Raw genomic sequence first — 20048 nt, forward strand, 5'->3', positions numbered from 1 at the left:
ATCTAGCACCAAATTTCATATATTGACTATTAAAAAGGCTACCATCCAGCTATGTTAACTTAAAAATAAAAGGTTAAGTTATTTAAGGTTCCCGTTAGATCACCGAAGTTAAGCGACGTTAGACGATACAGGTGAATAGATAGGTGAACACCATTGACAATGACATGGCAGAGGACCGCGGTTCGGATTCCGTGTAAACAAAGTAGGCCCCGTCAAGATTAGCCTTAGCATCAAAAAGTAAAGGTGACCTCAACATTTACTTTTCATTACTTTAATAGATACAATCTCCATTGTTCATAGTGAATAGGACGCTACTGGTTTGATGGAAACAGCGGCTAAGGTTTTGGAAATTGATTAGAACAGAAGAAGATAGAGAAAACAAGAGGGATAAAAAACAGACCGAAAAAGATTAAAAAGAACGATGAGGTCGTTGTTCTATGAGACGCATGGCTTTAAAATTAATTGAATTCGTTTGTTAAATACACTAAGCTTATTGCCGTCACTTCTAATTTTTGCCAAGCTTTTTTAACCTTATTAAGTGGCTCTGTTAAATATGTTAAATTGTTTCTTGAGAGGTAAAAGAGTTTTTTGTATTAATACCTTGATACTTTCAAATTAATAAACAGGTTTTTGTCAAATCTATATGTAGACTTTTCAAATCTGTACCCCAGAAGCAAAAACTACATTAATTCAGAAACCGTAGTTTTGAGCAAATCGAATTTAAAGTTCTTTTTTGAAGTAATTTCCTAATTAGTCGTTTATTTATAAACCTATAATTGTAATATTTCCATCTTTTCTTTGTCATTATATTCTGATAATCTTGTCTTACTTATATGTCATAATCTTATTCTTGGTATATTCTTTGATCTTATTTTCATTGTGTAACGACGCTAGTTTTTGCGTTTTTTATTTTAAAAACTGTATTAATTACTCTTTTATGGACCGCTTTTATATAGCCAAGGATACAAGTGTGTTCAATGAGAAGTTGATTTTAAGTTTGTGCAATTATATTTCTTTTTTTTTTTCGTTGGACTTTCTAAATACTCGTAAAAATGACTATAAAGTGTTTGGTGTGTGGAAGTTCTAATATAGTTCCCGAATTATTTTTTCATAGGCAAGTAAAGTATTCAGTTGATCTTTTATTTACATTAAACCGCGTGCACACTTTCTGTTTAGATTTCCTAAGAATATTGAAATTCTTACGGAGTGGCTTAATGATTTTTTTATATAATTTAATTTTTGTGACAGTAAACAATTTATTGTTCAAATATATGCATTTTACAAATTAAATTTTTAAAATTAATGTTTAAATTTGGCGCGTGGACGATAGGTCCTCGACAAGGATAGATAGAGTAGAAGCACTGCGTGTGCAACAAAAAAAGAAGATAAATGGAAATCGTTGATATGTTTGCGACAGTTTCCATAGTGTTTTACTTATCCACGTAAGTATCATTATATGATATAGGACTTAAACAAAATATAAAACAGTTTTTTAATTCGATTTTTTTAAACCAGTATCTTTCAACCTGACCATGACGGCATCAGTTGTAGTCTGTCATTTTAATTAAAAATTATATTGTCTTTTCCGCCAATTTTCCAGTCTGTCAAAATCATTCCTTTTCTAACCAAAAATATATATTAAGAAATATCTTCAAATCCAAAGAAAGAAGTATAATCTCGACAAAGCCATTGTTCGAAACAGTAAGGATTTTCTTTTATTTAATATCCTTCCAGGTCCTGTGCAAAATAACCATTTATATCAGGCCCAGTCGTCTGCTGAAATACCGCCGGAAAATAGACTCAGAGACAGAGCGAGATAGGACATATACACATACGCGGCAACTGTAAAGAAGGACTGGGTGAAAGAGAATTACAGATAGTGGGACACGGTTGAAGAGAATTTCCTGGGACGGTTTAATTAAGACAGTTAAATTTAGTATGAATATTGCTAAATTAAAATTTTCCTCTGATTTGCTTGTGTATTATATTAGTTCTGGAGAATTAAAATAATTTAGTGTTTTAGTAATGTGTAGCCCGATGTGACATTGATCATAATTTTGATATCATAACTTAGAAATATATGAGACACGTTTCTTTTTTAATCACTTCTTAGGCGCACTTTCACGACTCGTCTACTTGGCAAGTACGCCAATATTTGCGTACTTGGCAAGTGTCCCCACCAGTCCCCACTTTGTAAACAACATCGGCAAGTGTGGCGCACACGCGACGTGTCAATTTCAACAAGTACGCCGGCACAAAAATTGTTTAAATCCTTGGCAAGTAAACAATATAGTCGCATCGATGGATACCGGTCGTCCCAAAATTGTCGTTGCTAGTAATTTTTTTCTTATTAAGTTCTTTTACTGTACCGGGTTTCCCACTAAGAATAGCTCTCGGCTGTATCTCGAAAAGTATTAGCCGTAGGGCCTGCGGAAAAAAAGATTTATAATTAAAGAGACTATGAAAAATTGCTAGAAATTATTTTCAAGTTTCTAGAACAACCGCTAGGGGGCGTAACTGCAACAAAAAATAAGAAAATGGAGTTTTTACATAATTTTGCCTAGATAAGGTGTACTATAAGTAATAGCTTCATAATCTTCAGTAAATTTTGAATATTTTTTGTTAGAACTATTTTCCCCTATCTGCCAAAATAAAGTGGTGGGGAGAGGTTAGATCTGTTTTTATTTAAATTTTTAAAACTCCGGACTGGATGATCGGAATCCCACAAGCGAGGGCTTGTTGAAAAGAGAGCTTCTTACTCTATATTGTACCATATAAACAATAATAATAAGCTTTTGAACGTAGACGCTAGGGGGCGTTGTCTTACAATTTAACAAACATTGCGCGTTTTTTTTTTAAATTAAACGCGATAGTATATGTAATTTTAGCTGATAGTAAAGAGTAATAAAAGCTTAACAAGTCAGCAAAAACCGCATCTTGATATCTTTTTTCAACTCAAAGTTATTGCTTTCAAAAGCTTATTTTTATTGTTTATATGGTATAATATAGAGTAAGAAATGCTCTTTTAAACGAGCTCTCATTTGTTGGATTCCGATCATCTAATCCGTATTTATTAACATTTAAATAAAAACAGATCTAACCTTCCCCCACCACTTTATTTTAGCAGAGGTAAATAGTTCTAACAAAAAAGATTCTAAATTTACCGTAGATTACGAAGCTATTATTTATAGTACATTGTATCTAGGCTAAATTTCTTAAAAATTCAATTTTTTTATTTTCTATTATTACGCCCTCTAGCGGTGGTTCTACAAATTTAAAAATCATTTCCAGCAATTTCTCATAGTCTCTTTAATTCTAAATATTTTTTCCGCAAGCCCTACGACTAATATTTTCCGAGATACAGCCGAGAGCTATTCTTAGTGGGACACCCTGTACACATACGCAGCAATGTTAAAGAAGGACTGGGTGAAAGAGAATTGTAGATAGTGGGACACGGTTAAAGAGAATTTCCTAGAACGGTTTAATTAAAACAGTTAAATTTAGTATGAATATTGCTAAAATTAAAATTTCTCTTGGATCTGTTTGGATATTATATTATTTCTGGTGGTTTAAAACAATTTAGTATTTAATAATGTGTAGCTTGGTGTGACGTTCAAACCACAAGAACTGTTTTATCATAACTTGTAATATCATGATACAAATTTCTTTTTTCAGTATTTTTATTTTTTTTTGTTCATTGAGATTAATTTTCAAAAATGAGCTTTATTAATTTCCTCAAATGTTTCAATTAAGACAATTAAATTCAACAAATCAATAGGATTCGGTGTATTGTTGGTTTCATATTCATATGAAGTCCCGGTAATCTTCACAAGTAAAAAATAAATATATTTTGACTTACCCTTTTGTTATGAAATTACTAATGTACTGTATTAAAGTCTTTGACACTACTATATCACTGTGACTGTAGTTGTGAGGAAAGAATGGACCTCCACCGATGAGGGGAAGTCCCAGAATGTAAGGCAAATCCTCTCCCCTCACACTGCCACCTCTCTGAAACAAAATAATAAACAGTTAATTACATTTGAAGGGTCCAGGAAAAAACATGATAAGCACCATTTTACTAATTTTACATGAAAGCCCCTTTTACAGAAAGTAATAATTATGTTTTGTAGGTACACTAAACTTAGAAATCAGAAAAATTTTAATAAGATTTTAATGCTTAACAAACTAAAGAATGTTTTCAAAATACACTCAGATACCAGGCAGTGTAGATCTTCAAGTGTACTTTCGGGAACTTACAGTTATATTAACCCACAGGTATATTAACTTGGCCAGAGTCTCCAGAAAGTTCACTGCTTCAAATAATGATAAAAATGAAAACTCTAAGTACTGTTTCACATGGAGCGTTGGTTAAACAAGTACCATGAGGTTATATGAATATTTTCATATGGAAGTGGATAATCCGTTCGGATTATATTTCGACCATCCAACTGCTTGCTTTGATGGACCTCTATATGATTATATATGATTAAAAACGTCGTTTCACGTAGATTGACAGCCAGGGTTGGGTAGGTAGAACATATTATATTTTCTACACCAACTAATTTTCTGCATTTTTTTATGTCCAGACGTAGAATATTAGTTTTGTATTTTCTAAGCTTTGTTTGAGTATATATTTATTTCAAATACTTCAATGACAACGATTAGTACAAGAAATAAAGTAATAACGATATCTCTAATTGTTATTTATTATTTAACAAATGAACAGTATATAGTGTGCCAAAAAAGTTTAACTATGAACTTCCATATTATTTTATATTGATATGTACAACGGGAGGAAGCGTGACAGTGACTGTTGTGTCATTATAATTCACAGGCATTTTCTGTCATTTTCTGGATGTCGTCTGTCGAAATCTTTTTTGATTTGTTACACACTATAGTCGAAGTTTAGAGATATCTTAAAAGTTTTCAATAGAAGACCAAAGTTTGCAGAATAATTCTATGTAATTCTGTTAACTTTAATAAGACTCAAACAGAAAACAAAAAAATAACATCTAACTTAATGAAAGTAAGAACTACAAACTACAATAATTATTACTATATGTATATAGAATGAAACCACAGGCTTTCTATGGTAAAATTACAAAAAGAAACAACGAAAACTTTGAAAGAAAAAATAAACAGACTTTTCTGTACGGTCTTCAAATTAAATAGAAAAAAATATTCTAATAGTCTTTAGATCGATTACTGTCCCTTATCTTCAGAGAATGAGTACCGTCACAGAATAGGGAGACAACGCGGGCACTCAGTTTTAACGCCCCCCAGAAAACGAAGAAACCTCTAAAGTGAAAAAAACGGCTTTAAATATACAAAATTAATTTTTTACCTGTTCTCAGATTTAATATTCTACATATTCCACATTTTCTACGCACTTTGCTACATACACGTAGAAAATTCATTTTCTACGCGTCGTTACCCAACTCTGTTGACAGCACATGTAAAATTACTCCCTCAGACCATAAAAGTACACACGATAATCCGCGCGGAGGATTCTTGTGAAAGGTGCATTTAATAGCTGTACAAAGCACACATGTCAATTAAAACGTCAAACATAACTGTCAAAAATGGATGTTCGTGATATAGATTCCGTTTCTAATACAAGTATGCATGGATGGCACTATACTTCTTGTTCATTAATCTTTTTATTCAAAGTTTAAGCTGTATGATTGATTATAGATAAATAAAATTAAGTAAACTGCAACATTTATTTTGAATAAAGTTTTATTCCAAATTTTCTAATGAAAAAAATACACAGTTTTATAAAAATTAACTTACAGTAATTTAAAAACGTTTTCATTTCTTTGAAAAATAATATTTTATTGTACTGCAATTTATTATTGAATAATGCAAAATTTTGAATTGCCGCTTGCATGTCGAATTTTTAAATCTCGCGTAAATGTAAAACGCACGCATATTTGTTTATCGGTAAATTTTGCCAATATTGAATATTGTTCCGCCATTATATAAAATATTTCGACGGTTTTGTGCATAAGTTCGTTTCTATTGGAACAGCTCGACCACCGATTAGTTCAATTTTAATCAAATAAAAACGTATTGCAATTTAGTTTGTGAATTATTAAATATAAAAGTATGATTTTTTTTAAATTGATCGAGCAACTTTTATGTTTATTTTTATACTACATTAAGTTTTTTAACATTGTTGTATTTTGTATGAATGCACAGAGTGTCCCATTTTGATTAAAATCATAACCAAAAAAATATGGTCCGTTATTAGTGAAGATAGAATAGTGCGGTTTACACAAATCTGTCCCACTTTTTTGTCAAACGGAAGATGTTGTAAACAAAATTTTCATAGCCCTCTTCGTGTCTGAGCTACAGGGTCCTTTTAAATATTTTGCAATTTGGGACACTCCCTATATTTCTGTTATTGTTGAAGCTATCGAGAATGTGAAAACTGTTTATTGTAGAACTTTATATGTAGAATACAGTAGCGTAGTCTGTTATTCTACAAAAGGTATATTTTTAAAGATATGGAATAAAGTTATGTTTCCTTAAATGAAACATCCTGTATATTTATAAATGATGTGATATGGTTTACCTCATAAGATTTAATAAAGGATCCTTAAAATATCACAATTATTAATACGCCATGGTTGATAATAAAAGAAACTAAAGAATTATTAAAAATATACTGCTATCTGTCTCATGTTTCGTTTTGGAAACCACTAATAAATTCTTTATACAGGGTGGTCCGAACTGTATTTCGGAAACTTCACCATATTCTGCAGATAAAAGTAAGTAAAAAAATCGTATAAATGTATGTCTTATAATGCTTAGATTCTGAGATACAGGGTGTAGAAGTTTTATTTTTATTTTGTTTTTTCTAAATAATTTCTGAAGTAACGTCAATATTTGGATGAAAATTGGTGTCTGGAAGTTTTTTGACATGAGAACTTTGATTTTGATTTGACTGCTACATGTAGAGGGCGCCACCTACATATTTTTAACTGGTTTGAAAGGTAATAATTTTTCGTCCGTACCTGTATAAAACTACTGGTAAAAAAATATTACACATTTACGATGTTTTTGAGGTAAAAAAGGTCTCTTGGTAAAAATTGCTAGGGGTAATGGTTTTCGAGATATTTGGAATCGAAATTATCTAGACCTATCATCATTGACGCAAATTAAACATGTTGACTAAATAGTTATTAGACTGATATCATAAATTTTAAATGTTTTTGTGCCAAAAGTTCAACAGAAACTGCTTTATCATATTTTTTTCACAGAAAAAATTATGATTAATTTAAAAAAATATTTTAATAATTAATTTAATTTAATAAACTTCAGTCAAATAACTATCTACTCAACGTGTTTATTTTGTGTCAATAATGACATTTGTATTGACTATTTTCATTCTAAATATCTTGAGAACGGTTGCTCGTAGCCATTTTTACCAATAAACATTTTTTACGTAAAAAGCAACGGAAATGTATATTTTTTCACTCAGTAGTTTTATACAAGTACGGACAAAAAGTTATTGCTCTTCATAACAGTTAAACAACATGTAGGTGGCGCCCCCTACAAATTGGAGTCATATTGACATCAAAATCAAATTTCTCAAGTCAAAAAACTCCCAGACGCCAATTTTCATCCAAATATCTATTTTAGTTCAGAAATTATTTGGAAAAAATCGAAATAAAATGAAACTTTTACACCCCTATCTCCGAAACTAAGCATACTTTTTTTACTTATTTTTATCTGCAGAAAATGCTGCCAAAGTTTCCAAAATACAGTTCGACCACCCTGAATATCAGATTTATAATAACACCAGTCGTAACATACGCCTAATGTTATAAATAATATATATACACATAAATTATATCAGAGAATATCTTAAAAAGCCTTAGAACTTTTAAATACCTCCACCAGCAAACTCTCGGGGTTATTCCAGTTGACGAGACCGGACTTCCGGCCCAAGAAACTTTTCCCGTATTCTTTCGTCGCCCGAAATAAATTTCTCCGCGTTTCCTTACGTGCGCGTAAGTAATAACGCATATCAATTTTCCGTGGAAAATTCGAAAAAGCGGAATATTTCAGCGAGCAAGCCGAGAGAGACTTTTCTCGCCCGAAGAAATATGAAAAATGCATCGCTGGGAAATATTGTGGGCGAAATAGATTTTTTAGGCGTGTTTCGAAGGCTGCAGGAGTAAAGGTTTCTGAATGCAAAATAAAATGGGGGATTTTTTTGGGAAACCCATTTTTGTTTCGATGTCTTTTTGGAGTATCGAATTTTTAGTGGAAGGATGGTTTCTATTATACCGGGTGCGTCTCAAAAGTGTATATCACCCCCTATAACTTTTTTATTTTTTCAGATAAAAAAAACGAGATTTGGTATGCTAGTATATGACATAAATTAGGATTGATTGACGTATTCAAGTGTTTTTGGTCACTTCCTGTTTCACCGGAAATGACTACAACTTTTGATTTTTAAATGGCACCCTAGGTATTTTTTTACTTTATTCGATAGAAAATGACATTCTAAATAGAATGAATTATCATATGTCAACTTTTGAAATCGTATTTAAAAAAAAAATCGTATTTTAAATTTCAATCTAGAGTTCCATAGCTATGTTAAAAACACAAATTCTTAATCAAGGAGCCTTGGAAAAATAGATTGGACCGTCTAATGTTTTTAGTGTCTCGTCCTGGCCAGTTAGAAAATTATCAAATCGTATTTTTGATCATATCTCAATTTTTTCAAATGGAACGAGGGTAGCTTACCAGCATATTTGAAAAAAGCATTTTTTACGAATAATTTGATACCACACACTTGGTATTTCGAGTCAAATTTTCGTTACAAACAGCAAGTATAGTATAATTTCAAATAAACCATATGCAAAAATGTAAAAAGTTGACATATGATATGTCATTCTATTCAGAGTGTTATTTTCTATCGAATAACGTAAAAAAATACCGAGGGTGCTATTTAAAAATCAAAAGTTGTAGTCATTTCCGGTGAAACAGGAAGTGACCAAAAACAATTGAATACGTCAATCAATCCTACTTTTTGTCATATACTAACATACCAAATATTGTTTTTTTATCTGAAAAAATAAAAAAGTTATGGGGGGTGAGCCACTTTTGAGACGCACCCGGTATAGCTTAATAGAAGAAACAATAAAACAAACCAAACGCATGGTGCGGAGACCCTGACATTAACCAAGAAAACAGTAGGTAAGTAAAATCAGAATTACGCAAAGAGCAGTGGAAAGATCAATAGTCCATGATATAATTAATTTCTTTCGAGGTTTACAAAAAAATATAAAAGTTATAGAGAAGGTTAAGGTACACATATTAAAATAGTCATAGACTATACAGAGTGCTGCAAAAAAGTGTGGCGGATAAAACAAGGTTTTTTTTAAATATAACACCCTATTTTTTACTTTATTTTTAGATGCTGCGTAAAATTCTATAATTTTTTTATATATAATTTTATGTACCTAAAATTAATAGTTTTTGTAATATTTCAATTTGTTTAAACAAATGTTAGATTTCATTCTGGTAAAAAAGTGTCAGTGATACCATTGTTTCTGAAGGTGGACTACTAAAATTTGGTAGGAGAGTTTTATAGAGATGAAGAAAAAGATATATGTAAAGATATTTTAGTAAGATGCCTGCAGGTTGTTCAAAATATTTATGAATTTCAACTTAAACAACTTTAAAATTAAAAAATCTCGAATTTTTTAAATGACACACTCTATATATTATCATTTTTTATGATAGATTTTATAAAACTCTTCAACTTTTATTAAGTATGTCAAATACTTATTTTTAATAGTTACTCTATCATTGACTCGCCCTGTATACACCTGCTGCATCGATCTATTTCATCAAGATGATCTCTCTATTAAAGCGACTCGTTATTGGGGTCAGCAAGCAACCAGAATTCGACACGTTTCTGTTAATTGCTGAACGTGACTTGAAAAAATTCCAAGATATCGACGAAAATGAAGAGAGAAGACAGAAACAGAGAAGGGTTGGGAGATAAATATCCGGGTTTCTTCACTTTAGCCTCTCTGTTCGCGTCACGCTATCGGAAATATAAGCAATAAATTCACCGCAAGATGTATCGGACAAATAGCACGGATCTCGGAGATACTGTGGAGTATATTTATTGGGTTTTCAATTGTAATTTTAAAAGAAAACTTTATTTTATACAAGGTATACAGAAATAGTGTACCTATCTTCACTGTCTGATACCTACTACAGAGAAAAATAAAGAAATATATTTTGCCCATCAGTATAACAAACAATTTAAATGAAATAAAGAAACCTACGTTGTGTTAAAATAGTTATTTTTGTATCTAGTGCGCGAAGTGCTACGTTGGTGATTGATACTTGAATTTCGAGATCACCAAAGTACACACACCGGAGAAGTCTAGGGATATTACAATTTTATCCAGCCATCGTCAGTAATTTTATTATTTGCATTTCTACGATATAATAAAATTCAAATAAACAAATAGTTTACAGGACGTATTGGAAATAAAACTGCGAAATTTACCGAATTTTTCAAATTTACCTTGATTTTTATTGAACTCAAAAAAATACACACATTTTTTTTATTCTAAACTGTGAATTAAAAAAAAAAGATAAAACCATTTTTACTTAATAAAGGGTATAGCCTCCTCTACTGTTCATTATAGCCCTACATCGTCTCTCCATGCTCCTGATCAGGTTGTCGATCTCTTCTTGAGGTACAGCCTGCCACGCTGCATTCACGGCCCGAACCAGATCCCTACGAGTTTCACGAGGCATGTCCATTCTCAAAATTCTTCTTTGGACCGCGTCCCATACGTGCTCGATGGGGCTGAGGTCAGGAGATTGTGCCGGCCAGGGTAAGATGTTTAATTAATGAGCATTGATAAACTCACTTACCACTCTGGCTGTATAAGGCCGTGCATTGTCATTGTCAAAATCATTGGCATATAGTAACACGACAGACTCAAGAATTAAATCACGATATGTGATTCCTGTTAGAAACCTTTCAAGAAAAACGAGATCGGTTTTTCGGCCTAACTGGACTCCTTTCCAGACCATAACTGTTCCACCTTGATAAGGGTGCACTTCCTGAACATGATCCAACCGAATAAGATTTCCCGGTTCTCTCCATACCCTAAGCCTTCTCGAATCCGGATAAATTCCAAAGCGTAACTCATCCGTGAAGAGAACATTGGCCCATTGTTCATTCGACCACTGAACATGATCTTGAGCCCACAAATATCGTACCTCTAGATTTTCTCTCGTTAAGGGTTGAGCTCTCCAGGGGCGTCTGCTTCTTAAGTTGACCTCTCGTAATCTATTGCGAACAGTGTCAGGACTAACGGTTACATTATGTGTTTCCTGGAGAATTAAACTAAGCTCTGGTGCTGTAAGAGTCGGTCGGCGTCGAGCATTTAATTGTAAAAAATAATCTTGCTGGAGGGTAGTAATGCGATGTCGCCCTGTGTACCTTTCAGCAACATCACCACTTTCACGGTAGCGTGCACTTAATCGCTATATTACACTTTGCGTTTTTAATGCTCTAGCTACGTCGATTTGACGCATTCCAGCTTCGAGCATACCCATGGCCCGAGCATGCCCATGGCGATTAGCATTTCGTCTCTGTTAAGATGTCTACGCTCCATAATGCCGTTTAATACTAAACAGAGTTATTTGAATGAATTCTGGCCAGTTATCATAAAAACATAGCCAGTACAATTTAAATTCGAACAATTGATGCTAGGTGCTTTTTATACAGTTGACAAAAAATGCACAAACACTTCTGCAAATATCCCAAATTTAGAAATAACTAGTGTGACTACTTCGTTTTAATCGAAGTAGAAAGAATCGGCCTACAAATATGTGGTTGTTTATTCAAAACATTTATTTTTAACTTTAATAAGATTTTTCCGGTGTGTGTAGTTCGCGCACGAGTTGCAAACAACATTTTTTCTACAAACATTAAAATGGTGATATCCCTAAAAAATATTATTATTATATTATTGCTTCGAAAAAAATGCGTGAGCTTGGAATGTATGTTTTTTTTATTACTGAACATCGTCATCGATTTCCTCTTATGTCGTTTTAATACTTGGTATTTCTGGTGCTTGCCGCCGCACAGTGTAGCGCTCTTTAGACAAAAACAAGATAAAACCTGTTTCGCATTTATACAATTATTATTATTTATCGCCTTAGGAAGGCCTATAATCACCAAAAAATATATGAAAAAAATTGATACATGAGCAGCAATGCAAGTACCAAAAATTGAATATCAGTATTTTTATTATAGTGGAAGTGTGTTAAGTGACCGCATTTTTCAATTAAATTGGGGTGAATATTGTGTATACGAAAAGAATATTTCTTAGCTGCACAAAATGGAGTAAAATCACTTATAGTAAGTACATTCTTTTTCCATATTAGTTGTTGTTAAATTCGATCATTGCTTTTATATACATGGCCATTACAAAAAGTGAAATCAAGTCTGAATGAAAATTAGTGGGTAATTTTATTTAAGGTTTTAAAAAAATGGTATAAAATGGTAGACGAGATTTTTCGTGTAATGTTGTCCCAAGTATTGTACTTTAAAACTATTATTTCAGTTTCTGCGGAAAACTGCGATATTTTAAGTTTTCGATTTTTTTAGGAGAATGTCCAGTACTTAAAATAAAAGATATTTTGAACAATAATGCCAAAAAGTGGCAAAAAAGTGGCAAAAAAGTAGAAAGTAGTGGCAAAAATTTGTGAAAAAATTAAGTTATGTTTACATTTAGAAGATTGTTCTGAAGAAGTTGATTCGTTTTTACAAGAAGAAAGTCGTTTCCAGGTGAAAAAGTTCTTGAAGTTTTTACGTTTTTTGTTCAACTTAAATTATTGCCCTTTATGATTTTAATTTAATTGTTTTAATTTTCAAACTGAGCTTACCATGATGTTATCTGTGATTGAATAATTTTGATAGAAATAACTTTTTAACCTTTTTCGAAAAAAAATTGTTTAACCTTTTAATTTGTTTTGTGATTGTATTTTATATTTTTTGACCTCTGTATGACTATTGGAATTTGTATATTATTCTGATTGTAATTATTTTAGCTTTCTTGGGCCTAAAGATGGGAATTGTTAAGTCCCGAAACATGTCACCCCCCTTCTTTTTTTGACACGCAAATTAAATTTAAATAAACATCTTAAAAGATTGTGAGTTTTTTGTCCCCTACCCCGCGTCAGAGGTTTTACTTTGATATGTAATACTCACACTCGGTTAGAGAACGTTTTGTTTTTAATTTGTTATTTACTAATAATAAGAAATAATTATCCTTTGGGCTGCAGGATATTTTTTCCATATTTATAAAAATTATAATTATTTTTTTTGCCAAAAATATTTTTAGTTTATTTTTATATCATAAAAATTATTTTAAAATATAAAATATTATGTTATCTTTTATTAATAATGTAAGTAAATACATTTTCTGGCGGTGAAAATCGAGTTTTCCATTTTTGTCCACTTTCCCCTATACTTCAAAACACTGTGCACCGTGAGGAATTTACTAAAATGGCGGTCGATAACATAGAAGATGAAGATTCAATTTTGATTGTTAAAGTATCCGATACAAAAACAAACATAGACCGAGTCTTTACAGTGCCAAATTTGAATTATATTGAGATTTACCGAAAATACGCAGCTCTTCGTCCAAGAAATGCTACCAGTCGCAGATTCTTTTTAAAATATCAAAATAAAAGATGTGTTAACCAAGTGGTCGGCATAAATTCTATTGATAAGATGCCTAGCATGATAGCAAAACACTTGAAGCTGCCAGATTATGAGTCCTACACAGGGCATTGTTTCCGGATAACTTCAGCCACACTCCTTGCTAATGCAGTGGGTGATTATATTTAGTTTGAAGCGCCACGGAGGATGGCAATCTTCGACAGTGGCCGAGGGAGACGTCGAGGATTCTATCAACAATAAAATTCAAATATCAAATAAAATTTTAGAGTGTCAAATACCGGGATCAAGTACCTCTACATCAAAATTGGATAGTGTCTCAAGTGCCAAAACCCCCATATCTCAAGCAAAATCAGAACTATCTAGTTTGGGATTAAATATTGGTTCGTGTACTGGTTGTACTTTTAATGTTAATATTGTAAATAATAACTAGAATATGCATTAGTGTTAAGTTTGATATTTTTTTATTTGTTTATTCTTGAGTATTTCGAAATAAATAGGTAATTAGTTATGATTTAATTCTTCATTCTCCAAAAATCAAAATTCCAATATCCCATATAATTTACATGCAGTGTGCGAAATAGGCATTTCGAGCATTACTTCGCGCACCGTGTCATGGTTACGTAGGAAAATGAAAAAAAATATCACTTCGCACATTGCTATTATCAATTCGCCAACCTTGTCATTTTTTGACGTTTGTAGAAAAACGTCTTTTTTTCATACACTTTGATATAAAGTTTCTTTTCATTCCTTTATCTCGCATCTTCAATACAACTAGGTCGAAATATATTTTGAAAACGGCAAATCATTCGCGACGCTGCCTTTTTCCGGTACACTCTCGCCTCGGTTGGCCGCAGCAATTCGTCGCCAGAATCCCATATCTCGATCGACAGGCATTTCCATTTCAAAAGGACCCTCTTTCCGAAACACCTACTTTCTGTTTTCTTCCATCACGTTGTCGAGATACATCTTTTTTTTCGAGATTGTCCTTTTTGTGATACTGAAAGGTGAGTTTTTAATCACCCTTTGGCAATTTAGTATAGCAATCTAGTAAAATTTAACTAATAAGCTATTTGTGTTTGACTTAATTTGTCAGTTCTTTTGGATCACTAAGTTAGAATGCACTGGGCTGTAGTAACACTTTTCACTATACTACTTCAAAGGGTTTTGTTCTTTTCAGTCTTCTAACTAAACCATCCCTATCGAGGAGTTGGTTGGCCTCGAGGTTGATGTGCTGATGGAGTCTCTCTTCATGTCTTAAGGCATGTTTCCTGATAACTTTGTCGACATCATCCACTTCTAACGTAGATTGCTTTGCGAATATACCACGGTGCGTCAACAATACCTGGTAGTACGTTGTTTTGGAATCTTTGGATAATATTTCGGTTGCTTTGTTTGGTACATATCCAAAGTTTTTTTTGAATACCATAAGTCCATATTGGCTTCAGGACACCCTGTATCTCCGAAACTAAGCATATTAGGACATACATTTATACGAACTTTTTGACTTATTTTTATATGCAGAATATGCTGTCGAAATTTCCGGAATACAGTTCGGACCATCCTGTATAATTAATACGTATAAGGCTTCCCTTCTGTATTCTATTAACATATATCTTTACAATGATTCGGATTTCCTAAGCTGTAATTGAGGAGTGTTTGGCCTGGTTCGATAGAGACCATAATCGTTAAGATAAGATTAGTAATGGAATTATTCAACGGTTTGCGTAATTTCTTCTCCAGTTAAGTGGTAAAGAAAATGAAAATATACAGAAAATTAGAGAATGTTTGAATGTTTAGAGAATTACGTACAAAACCTAAAGGTGCGTCCAGACCTCACGAGAAGAGAGCGAGATGAGCGCAAGGCATCCTAAATTCGCTAAGTGTGGATGGGTCTCGCGAGACAACCCACAGAGCCTCGTTGCTATCCGTCCCCTCTCGGTTTTTCGACGGCCAATCAAAGAAACCTCACAGCACAGTCTGGACGTGTTTTTGGTAGGCTCGCTCGACTGCGAGATATTAGCTCTGATAATAGTTTATATCGTACATATTTAAATGAATTTTAATGATTGAAGACATGGGACAATCAATTAATAAATCTTGGGAAGAGTGTAAAAAAATCTCTACTGGCAACCTACAGGAAGGAAAAAAAAGTAAAAGAGACACTGGAAGTGATAAAATTCTGCTTAAAATTTTATGATTTTTTTATGTATAATGTTAGATACCTAAAACTAATAGTTTTTGTAATATTTCAATTTGTTTAAACAAATGTTAGATTTCAGTGTTATTAAAAATTGTCAGACATGCTATTGCTTCTGAAGTTGGAGTACTAAAATTTGTTAGGATAGTTTTATAGGGACGAAGAAAAAAAAATATATGTAAAGATATTTGTGTGAGATGCTACAGGGTGTACAACATATATTTATGAATTTCGACTATTTAAAATTAAATAATTTCACATTTTTGGTTTGGTTTGGTTTAATATCATATGCAAGAAAAGTTACCGAATTGTACGTTGAATCTAATAATAAAAGAAAAAATAGTACATTCCCATTAAAAAATATACGTTTATCAGCAACACTTTTTTGAAGTACCTTGTTACTCTACAGTAATTTTAAAATATGCTTCTTAACCTTCCCTATAATTTTTCTATGTAATATTATGTTCTAAAAAACGTATTCGAAAGTCCTATTTAAAACCTAATTTTCTAATACCTTTATTTAAAACCTAACCACCCAAAAGGAAAAAAAACCGACGCACGACGCGACGATGAGTAAAATACGACGAACCAAATACTGTGTTAAAGATACAAAAATTTATTACTATATGCGTTATTATTTGGCCATCGTTTGTTATATTCAATTACAATTTAATGTGTATTTGGGTTCCTTTCACTATGATCCAACTCTCTTGTCTCGTGGCAAGCTCGCCTCAAAAAATGGATAGAAGAAGTCTCGCTCTTGCCTCTCTCTCTTCTAATCTTGTCTTGTCAGGTCTGGACGCACCTTTAGGGAAACGGAGATGTCTGTTTTAGAAATTAGTAAAAAAAACATTACAGGAATATTAAATATACCTTATTGAAGTGTCAGCATGAAGAAGATGCTCTCTCTCTCTCTCTCGCAAAATACAGATATATGTTATTGTATGCTTATTGTATGTACGTAAAAGATGTTTTTTTTTGTAAAATAAACTCATTGTGAAAATTGAGTTCAGAGTGATACGGGGTCTAATCGGGAAATGCATCGAAGCAGATCAATCACTATTTGCGCCGCCGTAAAAATTTAAAGCCAATTTTCCCGGGGAGAAAAACGTCTTAAGCTGGAAACTTTCCAATGGAACAAAGATTAGACCGCGCGGCCCAAATTGGAAAAATGTTTTATTCAACGGATATTTGTATGTAAGGTGGAACGAGGTGCGGTGGCGCAAAAATATAATCTGACAATATAAATTTTGCTCCCGCCGATGCACAGTGGAGCATATCACTCTTAAAACTATCCAAAAGTCAAAAATTCAAATTTCAGAAAATATGTCACATCTTAGGTTTAGTCTTCTTCTGGGTATCTTAATTTCTCGTGGGTAACATGCTTTAATTTTTATGGTCTATCTGTTGTATGTGTGGTCTATTTCAGGGTTTTTTTCATAACAACATAGGTCCGATTCTGCTTAGTTTTGTGGCTACAGGGTGTTAAAGTCTTATTTTTTTTTGATTTAATATAATTTTTCCAGTAAGATTCCAATAAAATTTTAATGGTAAAAGTTACTATAAATGCGACATATTCACCAAGGACGTGCATATGGGTTATCACTGGAATATTTTCTAAAAAGAAGCATGTACGCCACTGAATTTTTTTTCTTTTTACATAAATACTGTAAGCCGTTTAATGCAGATTAAAAGTTGTCTCTTGTATTTTGCCTCGTTTGTCTTGTATTTCAGCATATTATAGGATCTTTTTAAAATTATGTCTGTTGTAATTATATCTTAAATTCCATTATTTTTTTATATGAATTTGTTGTAGGCTGGACTAATAGTAGTAATAACCAACAGTAATAATATTGAATAATAAATTAGATAAAATCAATAATTTTATTTTTAATTTAATTTTATTAAGTTTGACTATTAAAACTGCGTTTATCTAATCAATGAGATCGAAATCGACAAAATATCAAGATACAACTTTTAATTGGCATTAAACGGCCTATACAATTTTGCTATCAAAAGAAAAAAAGTCGGTGGCATACATGTTTTTTTCTCGAAAAATATTCCAGTGATAACCCATATGCACGTCCCTGATGAATATATGGACACTCTTTTAGAATTAAAATATGTAGCACTTATAGTAACTTTTACCCTCAAAATATTTTTTGAATCACTTGGAAAGTTCTTGGAAGAAAATTGTAATAAATCGGAAAAGTATTAAGATTTTAACCCCCTGTAGGTTCGAAAAAAAGCACAAACGGACCTATGTTTATATGAAAACCTCATGTAAAAGTTTTATTTTTACATGAGGAATCTCCCCACGAGAGACGGCACATGTTTTTTAAACACACTGTATGTGAAGTAAAATTGTTAGTTAAAAATATAACAACAATCTTTATAATTTATATAGTTCTGGAAATTGTAAAGCAAGCTGCATTCTCTCTATATATCCTCTCACAAATCAAGACAAATGGTTTTATAGGAGCCGGGCGGTGCACTTTATTTTTATTGCTGAATTATTCCAAGTTTTCCTTTTTGCGGGAAATCCACAATACCTTCAGTTGTTTCTCTCTAATAGGACCGAATCAAAATTTATTTGGACCAACCTTAGGGAATAATAATTTAGCCCTAGTTGATTTTTTCTGAAAATAAAATTAAAAACTAAAAAAAATTGTGTGTACACTGTGTGCGCATTTTTGAAGTGGAACTTATTACTAGGATTTGAAAGACATGTTTGAAAAGTGACATATAATGCTGTTTTAATATAAATATTATTTTCAATTTATTTCTGTAATCTGTACATTTTCTGTTTCCTCAATAGCCTGCAAATTTTGTGGAATACCACTCAGAATACACACTTTTATGCAAATGCCTAATAATGTTAACGCCCCTTAAAATTTATTTAAGAAGAGAAGAAATTTTTAACCTAACCAACAATTCGTGTGGTCTGTTTTTATTTACATGTGTAAAACTTGGAAAATAAGTTCGTCATAATAATGCTTTTATTTATTCACTATTCTAATAAACACTATGCATTCCTTCGGAAACTCTCTATTTATTTATTTGATAATGCTAAAACACTCTATTTGAAAGTCGATTAGAGAAAACAGTATGATTCATTGGCAATCGATGTAAATATTTGTGATCAGGTAAAATTGTGATGTAAGAGGAGGCTTAGCTCGGCAGGCGGCAGGTCAGTCAGTCGTTAATAGGCCGGCCGGCTGTGTAGTGTTGTGTTTTGTCACAGAGTTGACAAATGGAGGTTGCGAGTCTTTTGACTAATATAGTTGCAAGTCGTTTGACTGTAAGCCAACGGGGTCGTTTGACCACGGCAAGAAAACCTCTGTGACGTCTTTTTATGTAAAAAAGGTCTCTTGGTAAAAATCGCTACGAGTAATGGTTTTCGAGATATTTGGAATCGAAATTATCAATACCTGTCATCACTACACACTGAAAAAAAGGATCTCTCAGTCGAAATGAATATGACTTTGACCCAAAAGATTGGCGCTTTTCAATAGGGCCAAGAACGACGTTTCTTTGCCCAAAGCATTAACTATCTTTTTATAAGCTTTAAAAAATTACTTTAGAGAATAGAAGAATCTATCTGTCCAAAGTATTTCACTCTTGACCCAAAATGAATATGCAAAGAAGTTCTTGCTACAAGAACAATAGTCTCTTTGATTCATGCAAAAATTCTTGATTGAAAAGGGACATTTCTTGATTAAAGAGACACTTTTCTTAAACCAATAGCGAATAGTATTGACTCAACTAAAATTTATTTTGATCTAAGAGAAGTCTATACATCATATACAGGCATATTACGAGGTATATTATTTTCTGATAAATTTAGGTTTTCCTGGTCTGTAATAAGTAAAGTGATATTATTTTCCTCGATAGTAGTTATTTCTGCTTCTTCACTCCTTGGTATTTTTTGGGGTGGTTCATCACTCTACAAATTACAAAGAAATGATGATTTCAAAGTAAAGCAAATAAATTATTAAAATTATAAGCTTTGGTCACATTTTGAATTTTTTAATACGACGACTTGAAATTCTAAAATTTTTGTAATTATTTGCATAAAAAAATCGATACCTAAATTCTTATTCTATC

At 32.2% G+C, this 20048-nt stretch overlaps 1 protein-coding gene across 1 annotated transcript in view; it reads right to left on the minus strand.

The window, feature by feature from the left end:
* LOC115875371 (neuroligin-1-like) overlaps positions 1 to 20048 on the minus strand; it is a gene marked incomplete at its 3' end in the record, with an annotated part of 252959 nt that overhangs the window by 28815 nt on the left and 204096 nt on the right. Inside the window, exon 9 of the mRNA XM_030890798.1 lies at positions 3860 to 4011. Coding sequence (XP_030746658.1) covers positions 3860 to 4011 — 152 coding nt within the window. The remainder of the gene's footprint in view (positions 1 to 3859; positions 4012 to 20048) is intronic.

Source organism: Sitophilus oryzae, unplaced genomic scaffold (genome assembly GCF_002938485.1).
Source record: "Sitophilus oryzae breed Bouriz unplaced genomic scaffold, Soryzae_2.0 scaffold_1384_pilon_pilon, whole genome shotgun sequence".
Classification (NCBI taxonomy): domain Eukaryota; kingdom Metazoa; phylum Arthropoda; class Insecta; order Coleoptera; family Curculionidae; genus Sitophilus; species Sitophilus oryzae.